General features: G+C 39.2%; 1 protein-coding gene across 3 annotated transcripts in view; it reads left to right on the plus strand.

Moving 5' to 3' along the window:
• Positions 1–2,648: 2,648 nt before the first annotated feature.
• Positions 2,649–24,080, plus strand: part of rad51d (RAD51 paralog D) — a 42,630-nt gene continuing 21,198 nt past the window's right edge. Inside the window, exons 1-4 of one of the 3 annotated variants that reach the window (XM_061248839.1) lie at positions 2,649–2,918; positions 5,349–5,410; positions 20,605–20,723; positions 23,082–23,163. In XM_061248839.1, the coding sequence (XP_061104823.1) occupies positions 2,837–2,918; positions 5,349–5,410; positions 20,605–20,723; positions 23,082–23,163 (345 nt within the window). In that variant the 5' untranslated portion in view covers positions 2,649–2,836. Of the gene's footprint in view, positions 2,919–2,968; positions 2,990–5,348; positions 5,411–20,604; positions 20,724–23,081; positions 23,164–24,080 lie in introns of those variants that run through there. The other 2 variants (XM_061248840.1, XM_061248841.1) reach the window with 2 other exon arrangements.

A 24,080-nucleotide genomic window follows, 5' to 3' on the forward strand; every position in this document is an offset into this window, starting at 1 on the left:
AGGATTTTGCAGAAAGGACTGTTTCATATTAAAGATATGGGTCCAGCTAACAAATGTATACCACCTTTCATTTTGAAACAATTTCTAGTTTTTGAGTTATGAGCTATGCAAATGAGCTGGGTGGCAATTGACAGTCAATAGCAACGTACGGCCACCCCACACTAGAAACACAGCAACAATTGCTCGGAACAGGATTTTGCAGAAAGGACTGTTTCATATTAAAGATATGGGTCCAGCTAACAAATGTATACCCCCTTTCATTTTGAAACAATTTCTAGTTTTTGAGTTATGAGCTATGCAAATGAGCTGGGTGGCAATTGACAGTCAATAGCAACGTATGGCCACCCCACACTAGAAACACAGCAACAATTGCTTGGAACAGGATTTTGCAGAAAGGACTGTTTCATATTAAAGATATGGGTCCAGCTAACAAATGTATACCCCCTTTCATTTTGAAACAATTTCTAGTTTTTGAGTTATGAGCTATGCAAATGAGCTGGGTGGCAATTGACAGTCAATAGCAACGTATGGCCACCCCACACTAGAAACACAGCAACAATTGCTCGGAACAGGATTTTGCAGAAAGGACTGTTTCATATTAAAGATATGGGTCCAGCTAACAAATGTATACCCCCTTTCATTTTGAAACAATTTCTAGTTTTTGAGTTATGAGCTATGCAAATGAGCTGGGTGGCAATTGACAGTCAATAGCAACGTATGGCCACCCCACACTAGAAACACAGCAACAATTGCTCGGAACAGGATTTTGCAGAAAGGACTGATTCATATTAAAGATATGGGTCCAGCTAACAAATGTATACCACCTTTCATTTTGAAACAATTTCTAGTTTTTGAGTTATGAGCTATGCAAATGAGCTGGGTGGCAATTGACAGTCTATGGCAACGTATGGCCTCCCAACACTAGAAACACAGCAACAATTGCTCGGAACAGGATATTGCAGAAAGGACTGTAGAATATTAAAGATATGGGTCCAAGTAACAAATGTATACCCCCTTTCATTTTGAAACAATTTCTAGTTTTTGAGTTATGAGCTATGCAAATGAGCTGGGTGGCAACTGACAGTCAATAGCAACGTATGGCCACCCCACACTAGAAACACAGCAACAATTGCTCGGAACAGGATTTTGCAGAAAGGACTGTTTCATATTAAAGATATGGGTCCAGCTAACAAATGTATACCCCCTTTCATTTTGAAACAATTTCTAGTTTTTGAGTTATGAGCTATGCAAATGAGCTGGGTGGCAATTGACAGTCAATAGCAACGTATGGCCACCCCACACTAGAAACACAGCAACAATTGCTCGGAACAGGATTTTGCAGAAAGGACTGTTTCATATTAAAGATATGGGTCCAGCTAACAAATGTATACCACCTTTCATTTTGAAACAATTTCTAGTTTTTGAGTTATGAGCTATGCAAATGAGCTGGGTGGCAATTGACAGTCAATAGCAACGTACGGCCACCCCACACTAGAAACACAGCAACAATTGCTCGGAACAGGATTTTGCAGAAAGGACTGTTTCATATTAAAGATATGGGTCCAGCTAACAAATGTATACCCCCTTTCATTTTGAAACAATTTCTAGTTTTTGAGTTATGAGCTATGCAAATGAGCTGGGTGGCAATTGACAGTCAATAGCAACGTATGGCCACCCCACACTAGAAACACAGCAACAATTGCTCGGAACAGGATATTGCAGAAATGACCATTTCATATTAAAGATATGGGTCCAGCTAACAAATGTATACCACCTTTCATTTTGAAACAATTCATAGTTTTTGAGTTATGAGCTATGCAAATGAGCTGGGTGGCAACTGACAGTCAATAGCAACGTATGGCCACCCCACACTAGAAACACAGCAACAATTGCTCGGAACAGGATTTTGCAGAAAGGACTGTAGAATATCAAAGATAAGGGTCCAGCTAACAAATGTATACCCCCTTTCATTTTGAAACAATTTCTAGTTTTTGAGTTATGAGCTATGCAAATGAGCTGGGTGGCAACTGACAGTCAATAGCAACGTATGGCCACCCCACACTAGAAACACAGCAACAATTGCTCGGAACAGGATTTTGCAGAAAGGACTGTAGAATATTAAAGATATGGGTCCAACTAACAAATGTATACCCCCTTTCATTTTGAAACAATTTCTAGTTTTTGAGTTATGAGCTATGCAAATGAGCTGGGTGGCAACTGACAGTCAATAGCAACGTATGGCCACCCCACACTAGAAACACAGCAACAACTGCTCGGAACAGGATTTTGCAGAAAGGACTGTAGAATATTAAAGATATGGGTCCAACTAACAAATGTATACCCCCTTTCATTTTGAAACAATTTCTAGTTTTTGAGTTATGAGCTATGCAAATGAGTTGGGTGGCAACTGACAGTCTATGGCAATGCATGCCCATACCACACCTGACAGACAGCAACAACAGGTGGCAAACTGTTTTTATTGAAATTTGTGCACAATTGTATATTCTCTGCAAATACATCACAATCATATCCAACTGTATTAATTTAACAATTAAAATTGACAAAATTACAGTTCAAAAATAATTTTATTCACCGAACTTTTATTTTGATAAATGCGAACCGGAAGTCTCCAATTGTGGCCAGCAACATTTGCCAACTTCACGCAGCTCAATATGGCCGCCTCCGTGAATTAGTTTTTCATCGCCATAGATTAGCTCCCATAGAAATCCATGAGACCGGAAAGTGGACGCTGTCTCTCGTTATATATTATCTCGATCATAGACATATGATCTCGATGACCCAGCCACAGCCTTTGATTCTGTGATGACGAGCTGCCATGGTTTTCCTGAAAGAGGGTCTCTGTCCAGGACTGACCGAAGAATTTATTCAGAATATGCGGACCAAGAACATCAGAACTGGTGACTTAAGTTAACTACGACCATAGGCTAAGTTAATAGGTTCTATGAAAATAATGTGGTTCATGATGAATGTGCGTAACTTTAATATACTAACGTTATTTGCTAGTTTAAAGTAATGAAATTACTTCAAATTAATTGAGCTAATGGTTAATCCGCTATGCGCACCACCAACCTTGCATTTCGTATAGCTAAATTACTGATGATGGAATGCTTTTGCCCTCTGGAATCAATGGAAACAAAGACAGAAAATGTAACGGTTAACGTTAGTTATCTAGCTATAGAGAACAAATCCTAAGCAAACTGACGACATTCAAAAAGCATTCAGCCTGTTTTATTTGCTAATATTTTAAAGCTTTGCAAACCTGTAGCCTATTGCACCAGTATAACGTAGCCTAGCGTAGGCTAGTTTGAAAGTAAATTGACTTACACCATGACTTAAAACTGGTTGCACCAGCCAACTGACTTGGTTCCGACGAAGAGTTAAGATAGCGAGAACTTAAAATGTAAACCAACTCACTACTATGGGAAGTAATTCCTAAAACAACCGTTGACATAGCGCAAACTTGTAGGAGCCCATTTCTCCGCGAAAGATTGAGTTTTGTATGAGATTGAGGCGAACATATTTTCGAATATAATTTACAGCTATATATTCCTTTTAGTCACAGTAATGTCAAAATATAGTCCAAGTAAAAACATTCTAGCAGAGTGCAATTGTAAATGTGTGATTACTGTGTTGCTAACAGTAGATGTGTAGCAATGAAAGAGTTTGGCCAGATGCACATTTGTGTAATTCTGCCTCCGCTTCATCAATTTCATAAAGACCGGTCGTCTACCCTCCAGTCACTGTAAAAGACAATTTTGCTTTGAACCTGCATTACGTAGCCACGGATCACGTTGCAGGTCTCTTTGTCAGGTTTTTCTACATGAAAGGACTCTATTGAGGAGCTATGATGCGTAAAGCTCATGACAATAATTTTCCTTTGCCTTCAATGCTTTAAATTCATCCAGCACATCTCCAAGTTGAGCGTCCCATGTTTTTTTTTTCGTGGTGCAAGTTTGAAGTCCAAAACATCTTATGGCATGCGCCATGGAGCCATGGCATGCTTACATTCAGCAAGGCAGAACATTTCATGATTTTAGATTAGATTTAGATTTTTTAGATTAGAGATTAGATTATTACATTGTATTAGATGTAACTTTTTTATACCAATGAAATATCATCAGTGAAATGAAGCATAGATTTTGATTGCATTTTTGAGCAGCTTGATAAAGTTTGCCAGCCCTTGCATCAGTATGGATTTCGAAGGGTGGTTTTTTCTAAGTTATAGGGAGCTAGCAAGTTCACTTTTTATGTTCCTTGATTTATCCAGGGAAATTTGCAAATGTAACAGCCCCTTACTTAAGGTTACCATATCAAATTAATCCAGCATTGTCTCTCCATTTTATCCCTTGAGAATGTGTAAAATGAACACATCTCCCTCCTGGACCTAAGCTTATGCTTGCACTTAGGTGCTAAACGCTGAACCATGGCATGTACTGTCAGAGGAAAAGGTCACATTAGGCTAGCTAGTAATGTTAGCTAGCTAACATAACATTAATAAATGCTAGCCATTAGATAGCGTGTCAACTAATATTAGAACTGTAGAAAAATATATGTACTATATTTACAAGGAATATATACACAAAATGCAAATTTACAGTAATGTTATTGACATTGTCAAGCCGGAGCTTGTTGCGTCAACAGTAAGCGCCTGATTCCTTATTTCCGGTTGGGAAGTGTAGTTTGATGGTGAAGCAAAATGTACACAGTCTTGTACCTTTATCAATTTCACAATTAAGAGTTATTTTGTGACATTTTACAGATTTCTATCAAAACGATAGCAAATAGTAAGCCTCCTACGGGTTCGAGGTGTTATTTGTTTGATATTGTTAATCTCATAATCGGCCATGGGAAAATTAATGGTGGAATTAAAAAATTGTGACGAAAGTACTTCTGATCCCTATTACTTGATGTTAGAAGGGCACAAGAGGCAAATGACGATTTGTTTTTCAAACTTGCCTGATTGGTCTGATAAGGGAAACATCACTGTAACAATTTTTTTGGTTTACTGTTGACTTTTAGAACCTGAATAGAAAGAATTGTGCAACTGAACAAAGATACGACTAATTTGAAACTAAGTAGTTAAAAGGTAACATTCAGTGTTGACTTTACACCGTAACTTGCAATCAATTGAACATTATACTGGTGCAACAGGCTGCTGGGTCATAAATGATTTTTTTGTATATTTGTAAAGGTTACAAAGTGTTCATCTTTGCTGAAATTATATCAATGCATTATATTAACATACTATTCCATGTTGTATTAAAAGCAGGTCCTTAACATCCTTAAAATAAAAGGTTAGTTATGCTGATTTGAGTAATTTCTTTTAGTAGAAGATCTGGTTTCTTCAGACACAGAAGAACTTGCCCAGAAGTGCTCTGTGTCCTATAATGTGAGTAAAACAGATTCTTTTTCATTTGTCCTTATTCTCTTTTTTTATTAAAAGCAAACAAACCTTATTTCTAGCCTCAAATTATGCCATTATATAACCCAACTGAACCCAAAGCAATATAGGCCAAATTGTTATGCAATGACATACAGTGCCAAATGTTTTTTGCCCCCTTCCTGATTTCCTTTATAATTGCCGATTTATCACTCTGAATAGTTTTAAATATTGACAAAGTGTATTATTAGGGAATATGAAGGGAATCTGAGAAAATGATTAACTAATAAATTGTATTTCATTTATTCAATTAGTCAAACACCCAAATCACACTCCTTAAACTAAATAAGTGGTTGCACCACCTTTAGCAATAATAATTGCAACCAAATGCTTCCTGTGATGTGATATAAGCAATAACAGTCAGTGGTATATTTTGATTTCATCACAGCTAAGGGGCGTTGTTTGGCCTGATGCACAACTGTTATTAAGCGGTTAGCAAATGTTATAATATGATATCTATGGATATGACAAATTATTTGTTTTTGTAAACATTTACCATCCCATTTTTGAAACGGTTAACCATGTCAGATACAGTCCCTAGTGGTCATAAGCCATATCTTATTTATGGAGGGGGGCATCTTTAGTAGTTGCATTTAAATGTCAACATTCCAAGTCAGATAATAGTCTCATTGCCAAATTAAAGATCACATTGACATCATGCTCTCAGATGTACAGCATTTGAATTAAAGCCACGTAGGCTACGTCCAGGGCAGGCATGCTGGTCAATCACGTGTCATTTTTTGAAATACATTGGTTAATTATAATTATTCATGATTTCATCCCTCTTCCCTGTGGCCTCTGCCTGACAGACCTGATTGACATGAAATGTGTCCAATCTGCTGCTGTTGACAACTTTGTTACAGACAAAATTGTGCACTCAAAATGCTGTGGTCTCGTAAATGTCCAATAATTGTGGGATATGTAAGGGATAATGTACAGTGAGCCAGTCATTATTGCTAAATAAACCGGGACAAGTTGATGCAGGACCCCGATGCAAAGCGGATGACCTTCATTTCCTTCTTGCTGGGGTTTTGTAGTTGACACACCTGGAAATAACAAGATAACACATTGTCCTACTGGCAATACATCTGGTCTATTTTAGGCAGGGAATCCGACGGATAACTGTGTAAATCTAAAAATGGGATTTTGTACAGATCCCATAGGCTAAAGATTTTACTTGTATGCTAATACAGGTTACTATACAATTTGGCGATGGATAATGATAGGCTACTGGGCTAAGGATTTTTCTTTTATGCCAACAATTCTACTTTTAGAAATAGTAGTTTAACTGCAAAATGTAGGTAAGCTAGCTCTGGCCAACATTAGCTATACTGTCCCCTCCAAAAGTATTGAAACAGCAAGGGCAATTCCTTTGTTTTTGCAATACACTGAATATATTTGGGGTTGAGATTTAAAAAAGATGAACACGAGACAAGATTTCAGAATTTCAGCCTTTATTCCCTGGTATTTACACTTGGATGTGTTAAACTGCTTAGAACATAGCACCTTTGGTATCAGACCACCCAATTTTTGGGTCCAAAAAGTATTGGAACAGAGAGTATTTAAGTAAATGAAAGTAAACGACACTTAATATTTGGTAGCATGTCCCTGGCTTGCAATAAATGCATGAAGCCTGCGACCAAACTGTTGCATTCTTCTTTTGTGATGCTCTTCCACACTTTCAGTTGTTGTTTGTTTCAGCGGGTTTCCCTTCAGTCTCCTTTTCAGAAGATGAAATGCAGGCCTGGCGATTGACTTGGCCAGTCTAAAACCTTCTACTGTTTCTCCCTAATAAAGTCCTTTGTTGTGTTTGGCAGTGTGTTTTGGGTCATTGTCTTGCTGAATTTCTGCGTAAGTTGGCAGACAGAATGTTTTTTATAGACTTCTGAATTTATCCTGCTGCTAACATCATGAGTTACAACTTCAGTAAAGATGAGGGAGCCCACTCCTGAAGCAGCCATGCAAGCCCAAGCCATGACACTTCCTCTACCGTGCTTCTCAGATGAGCTCGTATATTTTGGATCATGCAGATCCCTTCTTTCTCCACACTCTGGCCTGTCCATCACTTTGGTAGAGGTTAATCTTGGTCTCATTGGTCCATAAAACTTTGTTCCAGGACTTTTGTAGCTCATCTCTGTACTTCTTTGCAAATTCCTTCCGAATCATACTACTGATGAGTGGTTTGCATCTTGTGCTGTAGGCTCTATATTGCAGCTGTTAAAGTCTTCTTCGAACACTTGATTGAAATACCTTCATCCTGAGATTTTTTGTGATGTCACTGACTGATGTTTTGGTGTTTTTATTCACAGCTCTCGCAATTTTTCCGTCATAAACTGCTGTTGTTTTCCTTGGTTGACCTGTTTGATGTCTGTTGCTTAGTATGCCAGTGGTTTCATTCTTTTTCAGGACATGCTGTACAACCTATCCCCAATGCCTGTGTGATAGCTCTGGGCCACGTTTTCCCGATAACGATGTCTCTTGGCATTATACTTGAAAGGTATGCCTTTGTTTACTTTTCTAGGCGTGTTTCCCAAACTATCCCTTAGGAGGTTGCTTATGTGCAATGTTACTAGGCCCAGGATTGATTTATGCACTCCATGCGGTGACTGCTTAACTGCATTATGAGAGAAAACAACATTGTAAACCTTAATTGTTGTCTTTCTGTGATTTACTTGTGTATCAGGATGTTTAGTTTGGCTAGGCAAGAAGTGTTTGGCTTGGTAAGCGGTTTGTTCATACATTTGCGTGTTGCGGTATTGTCATGTCTAGGAAACGAGTCCAAATCTTCCAATTTGTCGAAAAACATCTTTGTGAGGGAAAAGACGACACCACGGAAGCAAGATCTTCAGGAAAATCAGACTTTATTAGCACACGTGCATAAAGCCGGATCAGCTCTCCAGAACTGAACCCCGACTGGCATTTTTACACCCATTTTATACACAGTTACTCCACCTACAACTCCTCCTCAAACCTCATTCTGGCAAATCACCCACACTGTTCTTATCGTAACTCCTCCCAACGCTCCTCCCACAACATCATTGTGGCAAATTGCCAACGGTCCTTATGCTCTGCCAACTCTGTACAAAGTTCAGGGCGTTCTGCCAACTACGAACAAAGTTCAGGACTCACTTCACCCCGCACCTGCTCTTGGCAAACTACCAAAGTTCTGGATGCCCCCCCCCCTAACACACACGTCATCCATACACGTCACTCTGTATCTTTCACTTTTATAAGACAAACTAAGCAGCAGTAATCATTGAAAATATACAGACATACTAAACATTTGATTAATTATTCTCTTCTAAGGGAGTAAATGTATGTCGAGCGCTTTGGAGGAACCAGCCTGCTCACTCAGGTGGAGTCTGATTTTGACTTGTGATTGTTTATCATGCTTTTAGGAGGGAGATCTTTTGTTCTGTGAATTTTCCCCTACAGTATCACGATTCTTAAAAAAAAACAAAAAACAAAGATCAAATAGGCCCTGGTCCTTATCTTTGTTGTACAGGTTGCAGTTGAAATTTAACTTTCAGCGCACTTATACCTGGTTATGGGTATGCAGTTTGCACTTTGTCGTACGTCGCTCTGGATAAGAGCGTCTGCCAAATGCCATTAATGTAATGTAAGTACACTACAGGGATACTTAAAAATATTGCATTTATCACAACTGGTGGGAACTTACAAACTGAATTATCCAACCGTGTATTTACATTTTCTTAATTATTGCAAGAACTCAGTACCTCACTGTGGTATCCCGCCACCGCTACGCCACCTGGCAATACGCCTTCTTTGGCATGTCATGTTTTATTTACATGATTTTAATATCTTTGTCATGCTACCTTAAAAGACTTTGCGATCAGGGTTGATTTGCCAGAAGTACCATCACATTACAGGTGTAATTCACTATTTTCTCTGATAGAGAAGGTGTACTTAGCTAAGAACGTTTCAGGAAACACCCTGAAATGTCAAGGTACAGCTTAAGGTATAACCTCCAAACGTGTAGCGTTAAGAAGGCTTCGCGAAACACAGCCCTGATTGATTTCTAAGCTTCAAAATGGCTTTCTTTTCTCCCAAAGACAGTGTTCTGGCCTTCGTGTTGGTTTATCTTTTCTAACACAAATGCAGTCTTCAAGGCAAATCCCAAGGCTTAAACCAAGAATAGACATTCAGAACTATTCATTGTTAAGCCAGTCAATCTAACAGGACCCATCTGGGCAACAAGAAACACCTGTCAGTCTCAATTCAGTTGCAGTACTTTTGTTCACCTAAAAATTGGGTGGTCTGATACGAACGGTGACATGTTCTGAGTTGTTTAACAAGTCTAGATAAAAATACCAGGAAATAAGTGGAAATTCTGATATGTCCTCCTGTACACGGTTACAACTAGGAATCATGCACATGGGCATTCCTTGTTTTCTTTTAGTTTACCCCATTATTTATTTTATTTTGATTTGGCACATGCTGCTGTGACATCAGGCAGTGGGACACACCTCTATGCCACAGGTGATTTAAGTTGACCCCCTAAGTGATGTGGGGGGAGGAGAAATGCAAAAGAGATTGGGTTTGGGTTAAGACCGGTTGAGACCGCTTCGGGGAAACGGTTTGGTGTTGCCGCATGTCGGGAGAGACTTTGAGGCAGGATTTCCGCCCGTAGGATCCCAAGGATTTTGGTTTGGATGGGTTTTTCTTTCGTTTCTTTTTTTTCTTTCCATTCAAAATTTGAATTTCCCACAGTTGCAATTGTGGTTGGAATTAACCTGCTTACTTCTGGAGCAATTTGAAGGCTTCTGGTGCATTTTAATATGTTAAATGAATCCCTAATAAATGGCTTTAGTCTTAAGCATTTTCAGATATACCAACATGGCTAAAATGTAATGGTCATATAAAATTGAGTAGTGCCATTAACCAGAAATTTGTTCAGAAATAAAGAAGAAAACAGCAACAGAAACTTGAATACTTGAATAAACAAAGTATTTTTCTAAGCATTGCCTAAAAGATAAATGACGCCACCATATGCCTAAAATATATAAAGAAAGTTAATTATGCAACCAAAACAACAGAACATAAGAACATTCTTTCATTTGTGGGTAATTCTCCATGTACAGTGGATAGAAAATGAATAAACCCCTGAACATTTTTTCAGATTTACTTTACATATAGCCTGTAATTAAAGTGCAATTAATCTGTCTTTTTTCTACAAATCTACATACAGTACTTAACCTTTTCAAAGTGATAAACCAATTGACAAATTGTTTTAACATTAATTTAAAATGAACAATTGCAATAAATTGGTTTGATAAGTATCTACCCCCTTTACTGAATCATCCCATAAACTATTTCAGGAAATGGCAAATTGCCTTCAAGACCAAACAATAGCTAATTGCCCCACACCTGTGTGAAATCACAGCAATTAACTTGATGACATGAATAAAAACAGCTGTTTACCATGGTCCCTTAGTATGCAAGAGCAGTCTTACTGAAAGGCAGAAGCATAGGCTCCAAAGATCTTGCAAAATAAGTCTGTGACAAAGTTGTGGAAAGGTGAGGGATATAAGAAGATTTCTAAGGCTTTGAAGAAACCTTGGAGCACTGTTAAGACCATAATTAAGAAATGGAAAGTGCATGGCACCACTCAGTCTGCCAAAATCAGGGCGTCCATCTAAACTGGATGACTGGGAGAGAAGACAACTGGTCAGAGAGGCTACCAAGAATCCAATGGCAACATTGAAAGAGCTCCAGGATTTTATGGCCAACAGAGGGAAACTTGTGCAACTATATCAAAGATATTTCACACATCTGGCCTGTATGGAAGGGTGGCAAGAAAAAAGCAATTTCTCAAAAAGGTCCACCAGGAGGCCTGCTTGAAATTTGCAAAAGAAACACAAACCTCTCCCAGCTTGAACAGTTCTGCAAAGAAGAGTGGGGGAAGATCTCCAAGTCCAGGTGCACCAACCTTGTGCAGAGCTACCCAAAAAGACTGGTAGCTGTAATTGCTGCCAAAGGTGCTTCCACCAAGTATTGACTCAGGGGGGTGTATACTTAAAAAATTAGGAAATTTCAGTTTTGTCCATTAAATGCACTCTTTTTTTCAAATTAAAATAATTTCACTGCATGTTGTGTTCTTTGGGTCAGGGAAAAACAAGTCCCATTTTAATCCATTAAATTTACATTCCATGACACAACAAGACAAAAATATTGAAGGGGGTGTATTCATTTTCTATCCACTGTATATAACTTTTTTATAAGACATTTTGTGTTTGACCACTGTTATGACCCTTGTCGTCTGGGCCGAACAAAAGTGGAGACCAACCACAAAAGTCGGTGCAAAAGTATTTTATATCTTATAGGGTACAAAAATAAAACACATAGACCATAAACGCCTTGGCCCTCCTCCTCCGGAAGTAGGAGCTTCACCCCCCACACAGCCTCAGTCAACCTTTTTTATCAAGACACAGGTGTGTCCTATCCAATTGACTTCTTCGTTCAGCCTCCACAGGCCGCTTGGCACCTCCCCCTCTCTGAACTTCCACCTCACGCTCACGACTACTGTCTGTTCTGGCTCCACGGTGGTGGAACGAACTCCCCGTTGAGGTCAGAACTGTAGAATCTCTTCCCATCTTCAAGTGCAAACTGAATACGTACCTCTTCAAGCAGCACCTCTCCCCGTCCCTCCCTACCTCCCTGTGAACCTTAATTGTTGTCTTTTTGTGATTTACTTTCTGTGTATCAGTATTTTTAGTTTGGCTAGGTAAGCAGTGTTTGGCTAGTTAAGGGGTTTGTTCATACATTTGCGTGTTGCAGTTTGAAGAAGAAAAAAAAGAAAAAAAAGTATCTTTGTTGTGCAGGTAGCAGTTGAAATTGTACTTCCCTCTAGGGCAGTGGTTCTTAATGTGGGGGTTTGATAAAAGCATAGGTATATATTTTATTTCCCCCCCTCATTTTATGATTCCCCCCTCGACAAAACCAAAAACCATTCCAATATGACATTTCTTCATTCATATTTTTCACATTAATTTAGAATAAAATTGGTATCACTTAGGTCTTTCTTAATAGTAAAATCACAATTAAACACCAATGCAATTTAGAGCATGTTTGCCTGTTCAGTTACTGATTAATTCATTTAACTCTTTATGTTAACTCTAATGTTTCTGTTAAGTAGCCTAAATAATGTGCACGCTTCACATTACATAATGTAAAACATGGGCAATTCCATCATTATGGATGTGACAATTGGACAACAAAATCCCTATGAAAAATGTGTTGTCTTACATAATAAGAAATGTTAATGCATATTATCATCGCACCCACTTGGCTGAGGGGAAGGGCCCAAAGAAAAATGTCAAAAAAATTGTTAAGCCAGAAACAAATGTGACCAATAACTTGCGTTATGGATGTGACACAAATAGACAGGTATTTTGGGGAGACTATACACTTAATAAAAACTCTAATGCAGAAAGTGATATCCATGTAATATAGGAGGCTTGGCTGAACATAAAAATAGCACCTTTTTAAATATTTATATTTTTGTCTTAAATTTTATGAGGAGATACCAGGGTTATGGATGTGACGCCGTTGTGTTATGCATGTGACGCGTCTGAAATGCACATTGTTTGACTTCCCATTCAAATTTTATTATAACACATTTGGTGTCATCTGAAATGGTTCTGAATGTCAGTTTCAGGATCCATCTGAAATGGTTTTTAATGTTTTCAAGATGGCTGCCAAATAGGATTGATTTCAAAGCTAATGGAACTAATACATACATTTTAAAGCATTTTCTTCTTAGCCTACATTTTATCAGATTTCAAAATGGGTGTCTTGCTCAAGGACACTTCAACACAGCCCGGGCGGGGGATCGAACCGGCAACCCTCCGACTGCCAGATGACTGCTCTTAGTGCCTGAGCCATGTCGCCCCCAATAGGTGAACTACATTTGACGACTGATAAATTCTCATCATAATGAAGTCCCCAAACACATATCTGACGGATCAGAAACACTCTTCAGGAGGCAGGAATGAATGTGCCAGTGGCTATGAACAGAACTACAGAGGCTACACTGCAAGTTACTCAGGGTGATAGCAAGAGCAAACTGTGGAGACAAAAAGGAACTGCCCAAGAACCAATGCTTTGAAATGTAACAATTGCAGTTAAAGTGCAGACTGTCGTCTTTAATTTGAGGGTATTTACAGCCTTATCGGGTTATCAATGTAGGAATGGCATCCCTTTTTACACACAGTCCCTCCATTTCAGGGGACCAAAGTAATTGCAGTTAGCTTGCTCGCTGTTTCTGATTAGTCCGGTGTATTCAATTGCTGCATAGTGCAGGTATAAGAAGGCTTTCAGTATCTAGTCTTGATTCTAGGCTTTTGATAGCCTTTGGAGCCAAAAAGAGGACCAGAGTTGTGCCAGTGACAGTTAAGGAAGCCATTGTGAGTACGAGAAATAAGTTTATATTTTATAAATAATGTTTCTTTTTTTGTGTGTGTTAGTATAAAAGAACACATTTGAGACTTCCAAATATTCATTTTCCAAAAGATAAAATTTTACAGAGACATTTTGGTATTTAATTTTTAAAAGTAGCATATTACTGTAAGCAATTGACTACTTTTTACATAAAAAAACTTGATCAAGGCTGTTTGAGATCATAGTCACCTGTTCGGCGAACATTTTCTCACAAAAGCACTACGAAAAGATGGCGGCCTCTGTTGCGTTTGTCACTGTCAGCTTTCCAAACCAGTGCACGAGAGTGCTGAACTGTATAATAACGCTTTAAACGGTGTTGTGGTCTGAGGTTGGTTGTTTGTTGCAGTTCCTTTCTTGACCGTTAGGAGTCCGAAATGACCTATTGTACGTTTAACATTACTAGCTAATCACGTTAGTTAGCTAGCTATGTAAAATTTAGCTATTATGGCAACTTCTAGCAAGCTAACTATGTATCCTATTAGCTATTGTAAGTCCTGTAAAGCATATACATTAAACCAATAACAGCAATAGACTAGTTGTCATGAGGCATGACATCTGTTCTGTTCATTCTCTTTCACTGCCCACTGCTACATTAAATACATGGATAGCTATCATAGCTTGCAAGATGGGCAGAGCTAGCAAGCAACTGGCTTTGATCATGCTGTAACGTTAGCTAGTTTGAACAGTAAAGTTGGCCAACCTTCATCTCGTTTGGTTGGTTGGTCACGTAGCTAGCAAATATATTTAGCTAACCTGTATAGTCAGCTGCTATTGAAATGATGTTATCATGGAGCTGTCATGGTTTTTTCTTTTTTTTTTTCTTTTTCTGTTGCACTCTGGGGTAAATTGCCCCATAGGATCTAGGATCAGATTTCCCTCCCCAAAACCCTGGATCACAATGAAAAGAAGTCTTGCTTTCTTGTTTTTATCCTTGTTTTTAACTTCGGGCAATGTTGGCAAGCTGGAAAGAAAAAACTTTATATGCTCACGCTACCTTACAGAAGTTTCACCACATGCAGTACCATGTAATTCCAATGGAGGAAAGAAAAGTGAAGCTGATGTAGGATTAGATTGATGCATTGATTCTAATTTCTGTCCTGGAGCACCTGGTAAGATGTTATCATGAACACCAGTTACGTACTAAGATATTTAAAAAACAAAACGGCCCTATGAGCTGACAAGATTTCTACATTTTCCTTTAAAAATGTAACTTTTGAATGCAATTCACTGATAATTATCTGCTTATACAAGTACACATATCATATAATGAAATACAGTTTAAAGCATTTTTAATCATGAAAAATCATTAAATGGGTTTAATGTTGTGGCTGATTGGTGTATATTACACTTCATTTACTGATGACAGACATCTTTATATCAGTGGTCACACATGCAGTATTCTGCTTAATATATGCTAGGAAAAAAATGCAGATTAAAATGTATCTTCCAAACAAGCAGATGTGTTGAGGTTAACTGTCGTATTAAAAGGTGCTGATTTGAGAAGCTACAGCTACTGTGACTGACACTGGAAATAACTGAATGTCTTTCTAAGCGATCAGCTTTCAGCATCTAGCAGGTGTTGTAGTTAGTATCATAATATTTACATGGTCCTGGGTAGCAAGTTATAGAAAGTAAAGCGCATGCATCTCTCATTTCTTCTTTTTTTGCACTAGCTTAGCGACCTAGCTAACTAGTAAAAAATACACTTGCAATGGCAAAATCAGACATCGCAAAGCTTCCGAACAATTACCGTAACTATTCGATTTTTGACTCGGTTCGGAGTCAAAAAGGCGGAAAATAATGTGGTTCAAGGCTTGTTGGCTACTTCATTGAAGCTCTTGCTGCTGTGACGTTCATGTGTAAGGGCCATTATGTATTTGATAGTGTTATCTCCCAGGCCTAGGGTAACCTGGGCATGGCATGTGGTGTGGCCCCAACTCTGTTCCCAAGTAAGACCATTAAACCGATTTATAATTAAAACAAGCAGCCATTTATTTTCAGGTTTTTTCCCAGTTGAGCAACCCCAACACAACAAACAAAAATGTACTTCTTGTAGGTTTTTCTGATTCCTAAATGGCCGGACAGGTTATGATCATGTGCTAAACTCAGGACTTGGGAACGGAACGGCTGTGGCACTTATCACATGTCGGGTTTTTCCCAAGAGATACACAAGAAGACAATGTAGGATCACTTTTCTGTGCTCTAATCAGCTGTTCTCTATCTAGGGAAAGTGTCAGACTTTCATCATCAGGCTTTAGCTCAACAGAGACAGGCACATCTTCATCACATACTGAAAGTGAGTTTGGTGGATCGCAGGTACTCATGAAAGAGTCACCAAATCTCCAAATTTTCGTGCCTGAGCATGGGTTACCGCACACACAGGAAAAAGGGGCGAGTTTGGCACAGCGGAATCAGAGGCGCGCACATCCACAATCGGATGGTCAACTACCTCGGGAGAGGGAAAAACTTTTCCGCCAGCCAAATCGTTTCCGAGGAGAAGATCAATACCGGCTATCGGTAACTGAGGCCGCACAGCAACTTGGAATTTCCCTGACACGAATCAAGATGACAACTGAACAAAATGCAAAGGCGCACGCACAACACTTAATTGAACTCCCCACGCCAAAACATCTGAGCCACAGTAGGACTGGGCTGAAAAAGGAAGGACGCCGTCACGAATTAGTGATTGTTTTGCGCCTGTATCCCGCAGGATAGTGATAGGGACTGGCTTTTCCTCACCCCCCAGAGAAACAAAGCCTTGCGAAATGGTCTGAAAACCTCATCAATTTCGTATTTTACCGGTTCTGTCAAATTCACTCTCTGCGTGGAGTGTGGTTTGGTTTGAATGAAACCGATTGGAGACGAAGTTTTGACATTTTTGAACTGCTCTTTTCTTTTAAGAATTGGACAAGCAGCGATGAGATGGCCCTGCTCATGACAGTGAAAACACTCACGCGTTCCCGTGGCGGCGGCAGCAGTGGGGTTACGGCGAAAACTTTTGGGGGATTTTACTTTCCGGTCAGCAAAAACTGGGTCACGACGAACTGGGGGAGAAAAGACAGTCTTGTGCGTTAACGTGAACTCATCTGCCAGGACAGCAGCGTCAGTAAGGGATGTGACTTTTTGTTCATTTAGATAAATTACAATTTTTTCAGGAAGCTGATTCTTAAATTCTTCCATCAAAAGGAGCTCACGCAGATCGTCTGCATTGTTCACCTTACTGGCCTTGCACCACTTGTCAAAAAGCGCACATTTCTCCCTCACAAACTCTACGTAGGTCTGGTTGACTGTTTTTTCACAATTTCTAAATTTTTGCCTGTGTGCTTCGGGCACTAGCTCGTAAGCACAGAGGACAGTGGCTTTCACGACCTCATAATTTAAACTGTCTTCAATTGTCAGAGAGGTACACACCTCCTGAGCTTTTCCCACCAATTTACACTGCAGTAGCAGAGGCCACACACTCTTTGGCCAATGTAGAGTAGCAGCTATACGTTCAAAGGCATTGAAATATGAATCTACCTCAGACTCTATGAACGGTGGGATTAGTGCAATGTGCCTTCTCACATCAAAGCCATCATGGGGTGTATGAACGGTGGCCTGAGAGGTTACAGGACTGGCAGCTGTAGCGGCTCCGCACTCTAACTCCAGAGCCTTTACCTTTAACAACATGGCTTCCACCTCCAACTCCTGTTTTCTCACCTCCACCTCCCTGATACGCAGAGTTAATGTCAGTTCCTCTGTTGTCATGGCAGGTTTACCCGGAGGACTTTCTTGGAGTGGGGCAGGAATACCTGTTGGCTCACCAGCCTCATCTCCCCCTGTGGGAGCAGGCTTAAACAAACCCCTTTCACACAGCTTTGCAATCAGAAGCTCTTTTAACTCCTGCTTCTTAATTGGTGTGGGCACTTGCAGATCATAGAAATTAGCAACCAAGGTTAAATCCTTTTTCCTACATTTCTGAAGCTCCTCCACAGTTGGATCAATGGCAAAATCCAGTACTTGAAATGCCATGTTGCCACCACCACAAAAAGACAAAACTGACAACCAGACATGTAGAGAAAAAACTACAAAACTTACTTGACAATGACGATGGGAAAAACAATGAACGGACGAGCCCCCAATTTATGTTATGTCCCAGGCCTAGGGTAACCTGGGCATAGCATGTGGTGTGGCCCCAACTCTACTGTTCCCAAGTAAGACCATTAAACCGATTTATTATTAAAACAAGCAGCCATTTATTTTCAGGTTTTTTCCCAGTTGAGCAACCCCAACACAATAAACAAAAATGTACTTCTTGAGCCCTAAAACTTCCCTATAAACATAAAATAAAAGTCAAACAAAAACAGGCCTCAGACCTAACTCCTAACACCAAAACAGGAGAAAACTAAACAAAGGAAAAAGGGCTCTCAACTTACATTGGGCTGCAACTGCCAACATTACAACACTGCATACTGAGCTTACAAAGTTCAGCTGCAAAAACTCTTTTCACAGAAACACACAGGTCTTGTGTGGGAACAGAGGTAAGGGCAGGAAGTGGCTGTCAGCTGCCACTTAAATATGTGGAAGTAGTCTCCTGGACCAATCAGCAGCCAGCAGTCTCTTCAGGTACTCCAATCACAGGAAACCAGCTGCCGCTCATCTCCACCTCCAACTCTCTCTCTCACACACCCAACAGGCTACAGGAGGAGAGATCACCTTACAAATTTTAACACATTTACAGTCGTAACAATAGGTAAGAGTCTTAGACTTCTTATGGTTCTCTCTTCTTTTTAAATGGTCAAATACAAATGAGCAGAGTTTATTCAGGACATGAAACTGAACAGAAGTGGAATATTGTGAAATGCAGATTTTGAAATGGTTTACTACAGGGCTGCCCAATCCAGTTCCTGGAGATCTACCATCCTTTATGTTTTCACTTCAACTCTGTGACACACCTGATTCTACTAATTAGGAGCTCAACAAGCTGGTGAATATGATGTGCTTTATTAGGGTTGGAATGAAAACCTACAGGACGGTAGATCTCCAGAAATGGGGTTGATTTTTTGTTCAGCATCTCATAGAGATCCTCTGAAGCTCGCCTCCTCGCTGAATGTAGAGATCAGCATCTCTCTTCATGGCCCCACCAATGCCATCTGGGGCACCTTTGCCACTTTTCGGTTTAAATCTTTTTTTAAAGGGAAAAAATGCAGTTGGTCAGAAAAAGTAGGCGTCACGTCATTGAGCCGTATGACTCGTACCAAGTTTTTTCTTATTTATTTGCCATGAAAGTTGCATTGTTCAGAACATTGTGAGCTAACATGGTATTCCAAACACGGTGAGTCTACGTTAGGCTAAATGATTAAATCTGCTCGCCAGTTTTATTTGGAACATCACCTGTACCTTCTGGAAATGCCTGAAGCTTTTTACCAAGGGCATTTGCTGCAGCCTACATGATAAAAATTAAAAAAAAAAGAAATACCCAGCCTATTGTTTGTACTCATCTAGGTTACAGAATAAATAAAATGCAATGAAAGGGCAGCACATTTTCGATGACATTGAACAGCCTTTGCTAGCCAAGAATGTGAATAAATTCTGCATGATAGCACGCAACATTATAGGCTTGCAGTTTGTGAATAACGTTAGCTTAACTAGTAAATTTCTTAACTTCGCTGTGTTATCATTAGACATTTCTGTCTGTTAATGCTGGTTAACTTGTTTAGCAGGCAAACAAAGCTAGGTGGCTGATTGTAGCATTTGTTGCCAGATGCAATGTAAAAAGACAATCTGCAGAAGGGACAGCATGACCTTGTTCACATGACATGTCACGTTGGCCAATCAGAGAAAAGACTGTGGGCCATGGCAAATATGCTGTTTTTGTGTGGCCGTTTCCTTTCCACTTAAATTACCGTTCAATGGCTGGTACTAAATTTTGACGATGGTGGCGCCCACAAACTGCCAACTTTCGGCTTCATGGGCCATCTTACATCACCCATAGACACTCCAGTTACTCCAGTTTATTTAACCTCCTGAATACAAAGTAATTTGCATATGGTGAAACCGAATGTATAAAAATACCTTTTAATAAATCCTGAGAATCTGCACTTTAACTTCATGTGAATAGTTTGATTGCAAATAGAAAATTGTTGAGTAGAGCGCCGAATCAAGAAAGAAAATTCTCTGTCCCAAACATTATGGAAAGAACTGTAGAAGTTGTAGGCGTCTTGTATCTGCTGTCATTTACAGCGGGGTGCAAAAATGTGGGCGCCCCTGGATTAAATGTCTACAATGACTATATATGATCAAAATCAAACCTTTACTCTTGAGTTAAGGTTGTAAACATCTGACAGAACAGCCACTGCAGTTGGATACTTTAGAAGGCATTGAGTTACTTCAAAATAAAAAGTTCAGCCCTGGACTCATTGAACCCTAACGAGTAAATCATCTTTTTAAAAAGTAACAAAGAATGATCCAAAAGGGTTCCCAAAATTTTCCATAGGGCCTTTTAACTTTTTTTTATTGTTTTGAAACTGTAAAAACTTTTAAAAGTAATCTTGCTTTAAAATTTGACAATGTGTCATGTTTAACGTTGTACCATTTAGTGTTCAGGTTTGCTTCTGTTCACTTAGATATTCATTGTCAATGGGTTTTTGACCAGGGGTATCCACATTTCTGCAGACCACTGTAGTAAAGAGATGGTTTTTCAGGTCCTGGTAGCAGTACGCCGTGTGCTTCTGGCTCAGCACACTGCCTTTCCTGTGTCCGGAGCAGATCTTTATGAGGAGCTACTGAGTTGCACAGCAATCCTCTCTACCGGCAATGCCAGGTAAAATGTAATTTGTGTGTTTGTCCAATATTATCTTCGAGAAATCTTGATAGTGTATTAATAATAATTAATAAGGTATGGTAAAACTAAGAAGAAAAAAAAATTAATAATGGCCTGTGCTAGAATTGGGTTGGTACGAAGTACAAATCTTTGCTCATTGCATACCCATCCTAATTATTGCTCATCACCATTACTGGTGGATCTAGGTATGCACATTAACAATAAGTATTAGTATTTGGTTACCAGTTTTTGCAAACTGGTAACTTGTTTGCAAAGTTGTTTGCAAGTATAAAAATATATAAAAATTAAATATTATTAAAAATATATATATTTGACTAACGTTAGGTTCACTTAAATTTGACTGCCTTTTAAGGACTATTAGACTATTTCTGGTTATATTCATTTAGCATTAGTTAGCTAGCTAATTTGCTTTCATAAGGTGATGTTATAGTTGTGCTTTTATCTTAACTTGGCTAGCTAGCTCGGCAAAAAGTATCATTGGATAAATCGGTGTCCTTACCATAGCTATCGATAGTTGATGTACTAAGTTTGCTCTCTTGATCAAACTATATTTCTTTAAATGTTCTTTGTTGGCTGCTGCAACGGATCCTGTATTTTCAATGTGAGCTTGGTTCATTAATAGTAAGTTCTGGACTGGTGTGCCTATATTTGTGAGGGCATGAAGGCCACATGCCAGGGCAGTAAGGCAATCAAGTAAAGAACTGCTTTTGAATGGTGGTTATAGACCAATTAATTTCAGTAAATTTGTTAATTCTTACAGTGCAATCCATAAATATTTGGACAGTGACATATTTGTTGTTTTTTTGCTCTGTGCTCCAGCAAACTAAACAGTTGAAATAAAACAATCACTTTGTAGTTAAAGTGCAGACTTGCAGCTTTAGTTTTATTGTTAAGTTTGGTTTTTATATCCATATTGGGTGAATCGTGTTGGAACGTCCCTTTTATAAATACTCCCCCCATTCTTTTACCCAACTTTTAAATTCAGTTGCCTAGCTAGATTGTTACATGTACATATCCATTACGGTTTTAAATGCCATTTGTGGCATGTTACAATAAACGATACTATAGAAAAATATATGTGCCGATTTGAATACTGCTATATACAGTATAATTAGCTTGATGTACATGACTTGGTTATCGCAACAAACAAGCAGATATTTTGAGGTTAACTTTATCGTATTAAAAGGTGCTGATTTGAGAAGCTACAGCAACTGCGACTGACCCTCTGGAGGATTGCTGCCACGCACACATACACATCCAGCATGTGTTGTAGTTAGTATCATAATATTTATATGGTACTGGGTAGCAAGTCATAGAAAGTAAAGCACATGCATCTTTCATCGCTTCTCTTTTTGTGCTAGCTTTGTGACTTACTAACTAGTTAGTTTAAAACAAATGTTAAAAAATCCACTTGTAATGGCACAAGCCAAACGGTAGCTGAAAGTTCAGCCATCCTAATGCTTCTGGACAATTACCGTAACTTCAACTATTTCATTTTTGACTTGGTGTGGAAAAGGCGGAAAAGAATGTGGTTTATTGGGTACTTCATTGAAACTCTTGCTGCTGTGACATTAACATAAAATGGTAAATGGCTGGCATTTATATAGCGCTGTACAATTGATGCTTCTCATTCACCCATTCACACACACACACACACACACACCAATGGTGATTGGTTGCCATGCATGACACCAACCAGCCCATCAGGAGCATTTTGGGGTGAGGTGTCTTGCTCAGGGTCACTTCGACCCAGCCCGGGTGGGGGATCGAAATACTTACCTAATTAAAAGTCCTGCATTCCTCTGAAAATAATCTATTTGGTTGTTGATTCAGAGAGCATATTTGATTAAATCTTCAGCACCCTGCACAGTGGTACATGTTGTTTGAAGTAGACCACCATAGTTACAGTACTCATAGCAGGTATTAATGCATTGTGTGTTGGAAGCCTTGTCAGTGCATACGTTAAGGTAGTACTCTGTGAATTTTGTGTTTTTCGGCTTTTGCCAACCATTATGACATTATCTCTCACTTTAAATATAGTTTTTGGGTTGAATTATATAATTTCTGAGACTAGAGGAAGGACTCGGTGCAGGGAGCTCTCTTATACCTGCATTAAGGAGGCAATTAAACACCTGTGCAATTATAAACATGTGAAGCCATGTGTCCCAAACATGGTCTATGCATAAACACTGCTGAATTTTCTGCATGGTGAAGCCGAATTGTATACAAGATTTAATAACATCTGAGAGTGTGTACTTTACACACAATTAATTGCTGCTGTTAATAACATTTTGACTTTCTCTCTTTGTGTGTTTGCATTCACCCATACTGCTGTAGTCTGGATAAGCTTCTGGACACTGGTCTATATACTGGAGAGTTGACAGAGCTGGTTGGTACCCCAGGGAGTGGGAAAACACAGGTAAACCATTCTCAGTTTTATAGTCGGTCACATATGGTACAGTAATTATTTTAGTAGTCCAATTATTGTAGTAGTCCAGTTTTTAATTGGAGTACTGTTGAATGAATGGTGCCTTTTCAAACACTCGGTCTTTATAAAAATTATTAGGAATTTGGGGATTGTTTTTGCATTTTATTTGTGCATCCAATCAAAGTGATCCTCAAAGTAGTAGGCCAAAGAGAAAAAGTAGCCGGCGAGACGGGTCTCCTGGCCTATTTATTCTGACACAATTTGGAGGCTTGTGGTGCATTTCAATATGTTAAATTAATCCATAATAAATGGGTTTATTCTTAAGCATTTTGTTGAGTTTACGTTCAAATAATATCATCACATAAAATTTAATCTTGTCGTGACATTAACCAGAAATTTGTTCAGAAAGAAAGAAAATATGGTAATTATAACTCTTGAATAAACAAAGTACTTCACAAAGCTTCACTTTAATGATATTGAACAATAACTCTAATATGACTATGTACAAATAAAACTATTAGGTTTATATATTCAGTCATCCACGTCAGACTCTGACTCTTCCCGGTCCATGTCAAGAGACACCAATGCTCTGCTAAGCTCCTCTCGGAATCTGGGAACCGATGTTGTGTTAATTTGATTGACAAGGCATTGGCTTCTTCCTCCTCTATCTCTGCACTGCATGGAGGTTCTCTGTGAGGCTGGCATTGGGGCTCTCTGTGGGTCTATCTGTGAGGCTGACTGATGCCTCTCCATCCATCCATTCTCATCCGTTTATCCAGAGTTGGGTCCCGAGGCGTTCCCAGGCCAGGAGAGATATATAATCTCTCCAGCGGATTCTGGGTCTACCTTGGTCTCTGCCCAGTTGGACGTGCCTGGAAAACCTCCAAAGGGAGGCGTCCGGGAGGCAT

The sequence above is a fragment of the Conger conger genome, chromosome 7 (assembly GCF_963514075.1).
Source record: "Conger conger chromosome 7, fConCon1.1, whole genome shotgun sequence".
Taxonomy (NCBI): Eukaryota; Metazoa; Chordata; class Actinopteri; order Anguilliformes; family Congridae; genus Conger; species Conger conger.